The 13,084-nt window shown below is 47.0% G+C and overlaps 1 protein-coding gene across 7 annotated transcripts in view; it reads right to left on the bottom strand.

Moving 5' to 3' along the window:
• The window catches only part of PDE1C (phosphodiesterase 1C), a 1,852,914-nt gene that overhangs the window by 283,649 nt on the left and 1,556,181 nt on the right, over positions 1–13,084 (bottom strand). For all 7 annotated transcript variants that reach the window (XM_078688253.1, XM_078688254.1, XM_078688255.1 and 4 more), the window contains one exon: positions 6,214–6,314. In XM_078688253.1, coding sequence (XP_078544379.1) covers positions 6,214–6,314 — 101 coding nt within the window. The remainder of the gene's footprint in view (positions 1–6,213; positions 6,315–13,084) is intronic.

Here is a 13,084-nt window from a genome sequence, read left to right as displayed (position 1 = left end):
GGTGTGGTCTGCTTATGCAGAAGGTCCTGGAGCCTGGCGCAATGGGCATTTGGAAGGAGGAACCTCCTGACTGCCCATCTAGAATCCTGAACAGTGCCATGAGAAGAGTCCAGGACCAGTGAGCAGCAGCCTCGGCCTCTGCGCAAGCAGAAGAGAGGCGCAGGGGGAAAGACAGGCAAAAGGCTGGTGCAAGGAGCCAGTGAAGACAGCTCCCTGCAGAATAACCCCTCTGAGAGACCCAGAGGGCAAAGGAGAGTGCTCCCAGTGGCTGGGGGTGCCACCAGGAGCAAGAAGACATGAAAATGAAGAAGATCGGACCCCTGGGGGCTGAGAAATGCCCCCCCCGCAGAAGGTATGCAACCTTTGACCTCTGGCAGACTGACAATAAAGCATGTGGGGCTCCGCCATCAGTCTTGGATATGCCCCCGGGGTGAATCAGGTCCCGGGGGCTGCCCCCAACAAGAAGAGAAAGCATGGATGCGCCGGCACGCTCCCCGTGAAAATGACCCATGTGGGGTGCCAGGACCCCACCCTGGCCCCACGGATTGTGCATGGAGGGGAGCGTTGTCGCGCCCCCCTCGAGGAGGTTCAGGGGCCCAGGAACCCAATCCCCAGGCCCGAAGCAAAATCGGGGAGCACCTTTGCTCTCCCCGCTAAGGTATTCCCCACGGGGGGCCAGGAGCCCACCCTGGCCCCCACCAACGAAGAGCAGCCATGGAGTCCATTGCGCTCCCCATGAAGCAGGAGGAGGGGCCCGGGATCCCAACTACGGGCCCCAGCAGAGAAGAAGGCAAGCAGGGGAGCGCCGTTGTGCTCCCCGTGAAGAAATGCCCTGGGGCCCGGGACACCATCCCCGGGCCCCCGAAGTTAGGAAGGAGGCCGGGGAAGTGCTGTCGCACTCCCCCACGGCTGCAAGGAGGAGGGGGGAGTACCGTTGCACTCCCCCTAGGGCAGCGGGACCAGTGCGAGCCTCCGAGTCTGCCCGCTGGAGTGGGCAGACCAGAAGTGTGATGCCGGCTCCCGGGGCAGCACGCGAGGGTGCTGGCCGGATGGGGAGTTGGCGGGAGCCACCGGGGGTGGGCTCCCCAGGTATGTTCCCATTGAGGTGACACTGCGTGGGCCCGGATAGGACCTGGCCCCGCGAGAGGAAGCGCAGATGGGGTTGGGCTCCCCGGGTCACGAGAAGAACTCAGCATGGAGGAGCAGACGGGGGTGAGCTCCCCGAGCTGTGAAGTATCCCCTGTGGGTCCGGGTGGGATCAAACCCACCACCGAAGAGCGGAATGCAGCGAAGCGGGGGAGCTGCTACTCGAAGAGTGAAGATGCGAACATTACCATAATGCCTTGCAGTCCAGGACTGGGCCTGCAGGGGCAAACCACTTTTTCTCTGGCCGTGGTGGCCCCAGGTCAATGGGGTTCACACCTAGTGTGTGACAAGGTGCTGTGGGAGCCCTCCAGGTGCGTGACAAGGTGCTGTGTGAGTTGCAGGAGAAGCACAGTCTCCCCGCTTGCACGAAGAGAAGTCCCTCAAGGGCTTAGCCAGCATTTAACCCCTCCCGGCTGGAACTTTTGTTCTACAGCTGAGGGTGTATTGAGAAGTGCATCAAGGATTGAAGGGCATCCCCGGGAGGTGAAGAGGTGTGATTGCACCCATAAAGCATTTACTAATGTTTTTCTTTTAGACGGACTAAAGGTCACATGTGTAAGATGATATCATTAGCAAAGTGGAGTTATGTTGCCAGACATTCCTGCCGGGATGTCTGGCTGTATATGCGTAATCCTGTGATACACAAACTTGATGAGTACTCTCATTCTAAAGTGATGCTTAAACATGTATTCTTGCTGCTGCACTTAGGTGGTGAACCCAGACTGCTAGCCCTTAAGATGTAGAGGTGTCTACTTCATGGTCAGTAGGAAATGCTCAGTCAGGGTTGTGTGTCTCCAAGGCAGGGTTACCTATTTAAAATGCTTGTTGGGGTAATGGGGCGGGGTCGCCACTGGGATGGTGCCAGTGCGCAGGGCCCTCGCTCCAGGTTATGTTCATCTAACTGCATTGGGGGCAAGATGATGTGCATACATGGGAGTGGTGGTGCAAGACCCAACCCCCCCTGTGAGAGGGGTGGAAATGCTATGCAAAGTCACCAAGTAATTCCAACAGCTTATGTATATTTATAAATTGGTGCATAGTATTGAGTAGTGTGTGTGTTTAATAAATGTATTCATACTTTTATAAAGTAAAGTACAGACTGGACAATCAATTATTGAGTGTTATTTTTGCGCACCTGCAAATGGTGATTACTAGCCCACACCACCTCCCTTGAGTAAGCCTCAGACTGCTCTGCAACGCTACCCTCTTTGAGTCAGGCGCTACAATTGGATTGTTTGGTTTCCAGTGAAGGATAAATGTAGTCATGTTATTTGTGCAGGACTCACAGCTGCTGCCTCGTTTTCCAATAATTGAACATACATCAGTTAAAATAAACAATATAGAGGAATCAACAATATTATGCACTGTTATGACAGTTTTAATATGCCCTGAGGATACAGAATTGGCACATTTCACTTCCCCCATTGTAGTAAAGTTCTTCCCAAAATTGACGTTTGTGCTAGGAGAACTGTTGAGTGAGGATCTACACTATTGTTGTATATATAGGACAACTAAAGTCTCCCCTAGGTGTCCCAGGGGTGGAGGGTCCTGTAACTATTAGCAGAGTCCTTTAAAAAGATGTTGTATATGACCTGGAGTTGGAGAAATAGCACTTTTCATTTTCCCCATTGTAGATCCCCAGCCACATAGGATAACATGGCAATAGTTTAATAATGCATAACTATCTCTAGGAATTAATGAAAATATAATTCAGCGACTTAGGAGAATGATATTGATCAATCCAACAATATGCTATTGTGAATTTATCCTAAAATATAAAGAAAATAAGTTATAAGACTTTCTTGTCTGTAAGCCAAAATTCAGCTTTCCTGGGGTCTAGCCTGATTGGTCAGAGTTAACAGGATTAGCCAGGTTGCTTTGATGAAGTAACAGGTGGATCACCCATAGAGAGCTCTGCTACACAGGAATGCCAAAGCAGTAGGGATGTGTCACAAAGCATGAAGCTCCAAAGGGGATAGGACAGGCAGTGAATACTAGGCCCATCTAACCATCAGATCCTCCGACAGAGCCAGATGGCAGGCTTCAGGCTTCAGGCAGGAATATACAGACGTTAGGGGGAGTGGAGCTATGGAAATGAGCCATACTGGAGGTTGGTTTAAATATTTATTCTGCTGAGATTTCAGCCATACTGAATTTTGGAGGAATAGGGCTTTCTGGGAGAAGATTATGTCTAACTTTGGAGGGTATGGTCATGCTCTGGGGTGTTGCCCTGCTCCTCATTGGACAGGAGTGATCTCCAGCTTGACCCCTTACAACACTGAATAGATATGTGAGAGATGCAGAGCCTGTCAGATCTGCTGCTTGAAACTAAGAGAAGAAGAGGCTTGCCAAGCTGGAAACTTGATTTGCACCATCAGGCCCTACATTCTGACTGACTGCGCCTGCTGTATTATCTGGAACTACAGCCCTTTGGATGTACCTTGCTTCAAGAGGAATAAAGAGTGGACTGTAAGCTGCAGGTTAACATAGCTCACCTGGACCATCATCACCAAGAATCCCCTGCCTGGAGGGAGTCCAGTGGATATGTAAGGGTTTTGTTCAGGTGCAGTGTGGGAATTATGGTCCCAGCTGTTCAAGGACCATCTTGGAGTTTCCAGACCCTTGGATTGTGTTTTGGACACTTTGGAACCTTAAAAGTAACTTCAGGACAAAGTTCCAGAAGTTCGGTCAAGTATGGAGCAACTTTGGAACAAAGCTCCCAAAGGGACCAAATCAATCGCGAGTGCCAAGCTGCCCACCTTCAACCGCGAGCTGGTTCATCCCGCTGTAAAGCTCTGGAAGTCTGACTTCCAGAGTTTGACCGGGAGCTCCCTGGAAAGCAAGTTGGAGAACCCTCACCGAATCTGTACTGTTGAAGAGCATTGAGGGACCTTAGCAGAAAAAGTTCCGGAAAAGTTTCTACGGCGAAGTTAAAATCTCGACCAAGGCCTAATGCGTGGGGTATCCGAGCAGTGCTCCATCGCGGTCAGGCTGAAGCTTTGACTTGTTCCTGGTCAAGTGCGACCAGATGTCCCAAGGTGGCGCTATAGGTTTCTAAGTGCTATATATTGCTAAATCTTTATAAATGCCCATCTCCAGCTCCTTATATTGGAATTTTGACATTTTGGTGTCATTTAAAGATAAAAATATTTTCTATTTTTATAAATTGGTGTGGGATTTCTATTGTGTGTTGTGTCTAAATCATTTACTGAATTGGTGTTTTTAAATGCTTTACATACCTGTCCTAAGTTACGCCTGCATGCTCACAGCCTAGCTACCAAGGGTTGGGCATGGGAATAATTTATTAAGACCTGTACTCAGTGTACTAACTGTGTTGGTGGCCGTATTGCCAGTGGAAAATGCATATTTACCACTACTAATAACCCACTTTACAACACTACCATAATTGTGTCAACCAGAGTCTTGTTAAATGGCAACAGAGGCTCTGAAGTATTAAGTTTAGGTTGCAAAAGGTCAGTAGAAAGGTTACCTTTAGTCTTCTCAGTGGGAAGGAGCAGTTTCAACACTTCTGCGGCCATACTAACTACAACTGCAAAAGGGCATTTTCTTCAGTTGGTGGCCGCAAAGGAAAATTGAGAACAGTTCCGACTTCTGTTAGTCAAAACATAAATCAGCACCAGTACAATGAGAATGTAGCAAGCTATCCGGCGGCTCGTCATCATCTTTGCAATTATTTGTGGCTTCAGACTCAAACCCAAAATATACTCCATCCTCTTGACGTATTGTTGTTGAGGTAGCGGAACCATAAGAAGGGGTTCTTCCACAATTGCTTGTGCCTTGGTAATGATATACAATGCCATAGGGCTAATTCCAGCTGAGAATGTGCATAAATGAGGGCCAGAGACAAAAGCAAATATGGAACCAGTGCCACCAGAGATGGCACCAATGGAGGAACTACTTGCAAGATCAGAGGAATAGGGGTATGTATACTCATGGGCCAGAGACATGGGGAGTGGGCTGTATTTGTCTGGTGTAAGTCAGCACTAGGAAATGTCTCACTGGCAAAGATTTTACTGGGGACTCACCATGTCTTTGGAGCAAGAAGACATGACAGAGAGAGCCAGAATGAATTTGAAGATCTGCAGCATGGCCTCATTGAAGACATCAACCTGATGCATATTCAACAAGGGCCCAGGGAACTCAGGGTGCATCAGCTTCAGAATCAGCATAAGGCCAAGGAGGAAGGCAAGGCTTGTATGTGGTTTCTGGAATGGTGATTGTGTGGCCTCACCCAGAAGGGGGAGCATCTGGATGCTGATAAGCCTTGTTTACTTTTTCTATGTTTATTTTTCGTCTTGTCCCTTTAATTTGCACTAGGACCGGCCTTGTGATTTAGATGGTGATCAACTTCACTTGTTGTGCTTGATAACAAGTTTGCTTCTGGCTCCCTGGTGACTTTGGGATGTATCAGGGAGCATTTGGCACTGGACTTGGAGTCAAGTTTGGTGCCGAAGCAGTATAGACAAACACTGTGTGTTCATAACAGACATCTTCTTTGGATACATGGATCATAGTTTGAAGCAGTCTATGGGGGTGATATCCCTGCAGACAACCAAAAGAATTTGAACCAAAAGGTTTTTGGTAAGAACCAAAATTCGTAAATGAGGAGCTCTGGTCGGAGTTGAAGATTTCTGATAAAGAGGAATTGGTATAAGTGCACAGATGTGGCCCTTTCTTGTGATGCCAGAAGTCAGTTCGGAGTAATAAATGAAGCGGATGTTGCCGCCAGCTGGAATACATGAGTGATTGCAAGAATCACTAGATCCAGTTATATGGAGCAATCTGTGGGCAGAAGTATCCATCAGAAAGATAAAGTTCAATCTACATTCCTCCTTTTGCACGACTTTGAATAACTGCTACTTAGATCTCAAATAGTTAAGAGAACATAAGCAAAATATTAAGTACAGACACTGGAAAAAGTAAATAACAAAGGTCACTGTATGCTTCTGAATTTGACATCTCCAAAACTCTCCGAACTATTATATGCAAGTAATCTCAATCTTAATAGAAAGTATGGCGTGCCCCAGGTGCTTTTGCTGAACTTACCTTGTCTGAATGTGGAAGTTGTTGGTGGTTCCTGTGTGCTCATAGTCATGAACGGCAGCTGCGAAGATCATAGCAAAGATTTCCAGCTCTGTTAACCAGTGCTGAAAAAAAAGATTAGAAGGCAATCAGATGATTTGTCATGCTCATAGGCATCTAGGTTTTTGTCTTTGGAAGAAAGCTCTCCCTGTGCTTAAAGCACAAAAGCAAAACTCATTATCTTGTCCTTTCCATGCTGCTCGCCAGCTGTTCAAAAGGCACAGTCTGCCAGATGTGCGGGAAATGTTCTCTTTTACGCCTGATGATACATCTATTGTAAATCAATTCTATAATTTCAATTACTTATGTAGTTGAAAAATGTTTTCATCTGCTGAGAACCTAAAAAGGAAATTTTATTTTGATTGATTTCAAAGTACAATGCATCCTTTTGTGTTCAAATGGTATACTTTGTAAAATGTACATGTTGGTATCAGTATACATTTTTTGCTTCTCACACATAAGATCTGATTATGAGTGACCCAGAAAATAGCAATACCTGTGCAAACACTTGTTTGCTTAGAGATCACAATTTAAATAGGTGTGGTGCTTATAGCACCTGGTAATCATAACACGTGTGATTTCGTTTGCTCTCCCCATTAAATTTCAACAGGTCAAACTTGCTGGAATTTAACAGGTGAAAAATGATTGATAAATACTGCCACATGCAGATTTGGGTGCATGAAACACCAAAATGTGAGTGTTATGATGGTAAAGCTCATGATAGGTGGAATTTATCACATCCAATACATTGAAAACCCAGGGGTATTTGATTTTATGAGGTGTAATCAAATCAATTCAAAAATCAAAACCAGTACTTATAAAGTGCAGCTAATCACCCGTAAGAGTACCTTGGTGCTGAGAGCCCTGCTGCTTATGGAGGGTTCAGTTGAACAGTCAGGTCTTGAGTCCTTTCCTGAATTCCAGCAGAGAGGAAGAGGTCTGGAGGTGAAAGGGGAGGTCATTTCAGGAGTTCACAGCGAGGTAGGAGAAGGAGCGTCCTCCACTGTTGCTTTAGTGAATGCGAGGGGTGTGAGTGAGGGAGGCAGAGTGCAGGTGTCAGGAGAGTTGGTGGAAGTTCAGGTGGTGGTTGATGTGTGCTGGTCCTTCATTGTGTAAAAGAAACAGTTGATGGACGGAATGCTGGACAATGCAAACATTCACCCCCAGTCACAAGGATCTGGGTTTATTCCATCATTATTTTGCTCACCACAACACCCCATTTGGAGCCAGCCATGTGCAAATCAGTCTTGACCCTGTTCCTTGTGGGAACAGTCCAGCCCGAAATGCCAAGCCAGGTCTCCCCTGGACCAGAAATAAGCATCCTGGGACCGGTTTCAGGGCATCACCCTTCATCAGCCAGTCTAGCTTGAATCCAGTGGTGTAGTGAGCACAGGACCACGTCTGGGCATACCCTTCCCACTTAGGGCAACATATGCAAAAGAAACAGTTGATGGACGGAATGCTGGACAATGCAAACACTCACCCCCAGTCACATGTATTGTCCAGCATTCCGTCCATCAATTGTTTCTTTTGCATAGGTCCTTCGTTGTGTAGCACAGGCATCTTGAATTGACATGTCTTCTGAATGAGGAAACAGTGGTGCTTCTTGAGGCGGGGTGATGTGGATTTGCTTTGGGAGGTCAAGGATTATGCTGACCCCTGAGTTATATATAGTCTGCAGTCTCTTAAGGAGGTGAGAGGTGTTTCCAACATAAAGTGTGTTGCCCTAGTCCAGCAAGCAGGTGACTAGGGCTGGAGAGACTGTTCATCTGGTGTTGAAGTGGAGCCATTTGAATATCTTATGGAGCATAAGGAAGCAGATGGAGGAGACTGAATTGATCTGGCTATTCACGGTGGACTTGCTGTCCAGGATGATGCTAAGGTTGCAGCCATGGTCTGTTGGAGTGGGTGAGGTTCCTAGTTTGAAAGGCCACCAGGCGTCGTTACACGGGAAGGTGTTGTTCCCAAAGATCAGAACTTCCATTTTGTCTGTGTTGAGTTTTAGGCAGTTGTCTTTCAACCAGTTTGCAGTGCTCGTCATGCACTTGCAGAAGTTGGCCATCATGGTTGTGGGGGCTTTTGACAGTGTAATGATGAGCTGGGTTTAGTCAGCATAGGATATGTTTATTCTATGGGTTCTGACGATGTTAGCCGTGGGGGTCATATAGATGTTGAACACTGTAGGGCTGAGGGACGAGCTTTGAGAGACGCTGGAACTTATGTTCTTAGGTTCTGAGGTGAAAGAAGGTAGACAGATTCTCTGGGTACTTACGTGAGGCAAGGCGATCCATTTGAGGGCGTCTCCTTGGATTCATAAAGTGGTGAAGCCTTTTGATACAGGTGTGGCGATATACAGTGTTGAATGCTTCTGAGAGGTCGAGGAGGATCAGGGCTGCCATTTCTCACTGGTCAAGTAGCGTTCTGATGTCGTCAGTGGCAGCAATCAGGTGGGTTTCAGTGCTGCCATTGGTGCGGAATCTGGATTGGGAGGTGTCCAAAAGATTGCTGTTCCCCAGGTGTTACGTGAGTTGGTGGTTAATGGCCTTTTTGAGGACTTTGGCAGGAAAGGGAAGCAGCAAAATGGGATGGTAGCTCTTGAGTTTGCCTGGGTCAGCAGGCGGTTTCTTGAGAAGGGGTTTGACTTCTGCTTGCTCCCATTCTTCTGGGAAGTTGGCCATGGTGATGGATGCATTGAAGATGGTGGTGAGCTTGTTGCTGATTATCTGGCTCCTGAGGTTGTAGATGTGGTGGGTGCAGGGGTTAGTGGGTGCTCTTGAGTAGAAGAAGTTCATATTGGCTGTGGTGGGTTGAGTGGTGAGTGGATCACAGTTGGTGAGCAGGTGGTTGGGGTTTGCCTCTGTGGTAGCGTGGAGGCGGAGGATGTTGGCGGCAGAAGTTGGGGTACCAAGCTTTTGTGGAGATATTGTCACGGAAGAAGTTCACCAGGGGTCACAGAGTTCCTGGGAAGGGGTGATGTTTTCTGTGGTTGGGCGGTTGGAGAACTCTCGATGATGTTGAGTTCTTCGCTGCGGTTAGAACTGTCTTCTATGCAGTCAGCCAGTGCGCTTCTTTTCATATCTTTCAGTATTTGATGGCATTGTTTGAGGGATGTCTTGAATTTGGCTCGGGCAGTAGGTTCCTTCTTGGTGTGCCATTTCCTTTCAAGTCACTTCCAGTTGCGTTTTGTGGTTTTCAGTTCTGTGGTGAACCAACAGGCCTGTTTGGAGTATCTCTTGGGTTAGGTGGGCTTGATGGGGGTGAGTCTGTCGGTGTAGTTGGTGATCTAGGTGGAGATGTTCTTGACAGCCTATTCTAGGTTGGTTGCAGTGTCAGGGTGGGAGGTGCTGAGGGCATCAGTCCACTGGCTCTCTGAAACATTTTTCCAGCTGTGGTGGAAGGTGCTAAGGAGCCTGGTGGTGGTGCCGGAGATCCCCTGATGGTGTAGTGGACAATGGCGTAGTCTGTCCAGGTGATCTCTGTGACATGGCTATACTTGACTCTATCACTGGCTGTGAAGATGGGGTCGAGTGTGTGCCCTGCGGTGAATGTGGAGTTGGTGGATAGTTCAGTGTGGCAGATGTTGCTCATGCTTTCAAGGAGGTTGACGGTGTTGGTGTTGTTGAGGTCGTCGATGTAAAAATTAAGGTCTCCAAGGAAGATGTCGTGTTTGGAATCAATGGTGAGCAGGCGATGGATTCTGGGATGGTGTCCTAGAAGCTGGGGTGGGGTCCTGGAGGTCTGTAGGTGAGGGCGCCTCTGATGGTGGGTTTGCCGATGGTTTGGAGATGGGAGTTGAGATGTTCCATGATCAGCGTGGTGTCGTATGTGGTGGTGGTACAGTGGATTGTTTCTTTGTGAATGATACCAATTCTGCTTCTGTGTGTGTTGCTGTGGTCTCGGTGTGCTATCTTGTAGCCATCTGGTGTTGATGAGGCGATGTCAGGTGTGGGTTCGTGGTTGAGCCAGGACTCAGTGAAGAAGATGATGTTGGGGGGTGAGGGAGGTGATGGTGGCATGGATCTCGGTGGCAGGCCTGCAGAGTGTTTGTGCGTTGAGCAGGAGGCAGTGGAGTTGTTTGAATGCTTTTGTGGTCAGGGTGGTGGTGGTAATTGTGTGTGCAGGTGCTGAGGTGTTGCAGGAGAAGAGAGGGGACCATATCACAGGAAAAAGGTCCTACTGTTGATTGTAGAGAGGTGCAGCAGTTGTTGTTGCATCATCCGGATCCCCGGCTGAGACCTCAGTGGAGGTGTATCTTTGGGTGGAGGGAGACCCAGGGGTCCTGGCGCTGGGCGTGGTCCAGGTGAGGACGAGCTTGCCTTTGGCACTCCTTTGGTGTGGCTCACTGCAGCCTCCATTAAGTAGGTCCTGGGAGGTTAGAGGGCCTCTGGCAAGAGTGCGGGGCAGGCAGGAAGCGAAAGGAAAAATGGCAGGAAAAAGAGCGTCAACGTGGGAGAAACTGCACACAGAAAGGGGGAATACAATGGCAATAAAGAAGGAGAAAAGCAACAAATAGGCAAAATTACAGTAACAAAGGGCAAAATGTAGGCAGGTAATGGGCAAATAATAGTGAGAACTTAAAATAAAATGACAGTCGGTGCAACAAACAGTACAAAGAGTGGGACACAGAGCAGTGAAGCCGGAAAACAGTGCACAGAAGGGGGAAAACAACAACAACATAGAAGGAAAATACAGCTACAATCAAGCAAGGTTACAGTAACAAAAGGTAGAATTTAAGCAGCGGCAGTGGCAGCTGGTATGGGGACCTGTTCAATGAGGTTGTGCTGCTGCCTCCATTAAGTAGGTCCTGGGAAGAGCGAGGGACGCTTGGTGGACGGCGAGGCAGGCAGGAAGCGGGAGGCAACATGGCGGGAAAAAAGAGCCGCAAAGCAGAAAAACAGCACACAGAAGGGGGAAACAGCGGCAATACAGAAGGAAAATACAGGGACAATCAGGCAAGATTACAGTAACAAAAGGCAGAATTAAGCAGCAGCAGGGGAGCCCATATGCAGACCTGCTCAATGGGGTCCCACTGCAGCCTCCATTAATAAGTCATGGTAGGAGGGAGGGGCACTGGGCAGAGGGCGGGTCAGGCAGGAATCGGGAGGGAAAGTCGCAGGAAAAACAGAGGCAAAGCAGGTAAATGGCACACAGAAGGAGTAAAACAGCGGCAATACAGAAGAAAAATACAGCAACAATCAGGCAAGATTACAGTAACAAAAGGCAGATTAAGCTGCAGCCCGGGGAGCTGGTATTGGGACCTGACCAAAGGGGTCATGTTGGGGCCTCCATTAGGTAGTTCCTGGGAGGTGGGAGGGGAGCTGAGTGGAGGACCGGGAGTGGAAGGGAAAACGGCACAAAAAAGAGCAACAATGCAGAAAGAAAGACACACAAAAAGAGTGAAAAGCAATGCAACAACAAAGGATAAAAGCAACAATCAGGCAAAATTACTGTAACAAAAAGCAAAATTGAGGCAAGTAATGGGCAAATAATAGGGCATAGTTAAAATAAAGAGACAGTCAGGCACAAACAGTGGTACAAAGAGCAGCATATAGAGGGGCGAAATGGGAAAACTGTGCACAGAAGGTGAAATCAATGGGAATACAGAAGGACAATACAGCAACAATCAGGCAATATTACAGTAACAAAAGGCAGAATTAAGCTGCAGCAGTGGGAAGCTGGTATGGGGACCTGATGTGGTGTTAGAAATTCTGTTTACCACTGCAGAGCACCCATGATCAGGCCATTCGGTTTACAAATGAAAATATATTCCAATACAAGTATAATTGACAAAATGACTGGTGCAATGCCACATATTGTTTACAGATGTGGATACAAAACACATTTAATTGATAATAGCCCAAGGAGTCATTCATTGTAGAACATAGGGCCAGATGAACTAAGAAAGTTTACAGTTGAAACACTTTCATTTGTCAAACCAGAGTGTCTGTAAACACAAAATAGGTATTTCTTATGCATGACACCGATTTTAGGAGTCAGGTCATTTTCAAGGACTTCTAAAATGATTTCCCAATGTTTACAGAGTCTCAGTTTGATGGGGTGGGTTGTGGGAATCTCTTGCAAAAAGTGTGAATTGGTACCTGGTGTATCAATAGCTTACAACCGGAATTCCCTAGGAACGCTGACAACTCTCACTGAAATATGTAAAAATAAAAACTTGTTTTTCCTTGAAGGAAATCAGGCTGTTTTATGAAAAAAAATTCTTTATATAAAAACAATCTTAGACAAGGTGATCTGTTCACCCTGTCAGGCCACCATCGCTGTGGTTTTGACCAATCAGAGTGAGTCTCAATTTGCGGCGTACCTAATGAATATTAATTAGGTAGTTGGACTGTAACCCCCTCCAACTCAGTATTTTAATAACCGAGCTATTAGTACATAGGTCGGTTCACAAAACAAATTAGACACTTGTGGCAAAAAGACTGGCCACAAAGTGAAACCACTTTTTGAAGCATCTTCGTAAAAGTGTAAAGCATATACAAAACATGTTCTGCAATTAGTGGACCTTCAATCATGACTTCGACACACAGACAAAAATATCAAAACAATAATAATTTCTTAATGCTTTTCTTTGTCACTTTGGAAGGTATGCATTGGGGGAATCTCTTCCAAAATGTCAATAAAAAATTAGCTAGCATTCGCGCCAAGAATTTTCAATTCTAGTAAGGACAAGGAGGCGAGGATTATGCTATCTCTTCCTTTACTGTATGAATCACAGCAGCCAATAAAACATACAAATTAGTAAAACAAACTACATTGTCCATGATGCTTTGCATCAGCCATGCCTCCAAGAGCCCTGGTTACTGTCCCATCATCC

The sequence above is a fragment of the Lissotriton helveticus genome, chromosome 4_1 (assembly GCF_964261635.1).
Source record: "Lissotriton helveticus chromosome 4_1, aLisHel1.1, whole genome shotgun sequence".
NCBI lineage: Eukaryota > Metazoa > Chordata > Amphibia > Caudata > Salamandridae > Lissotriton > Lissotriton helveticus.
This window is presented reverse-complemented; position numbering and strand designations above follow the sequence as displayed.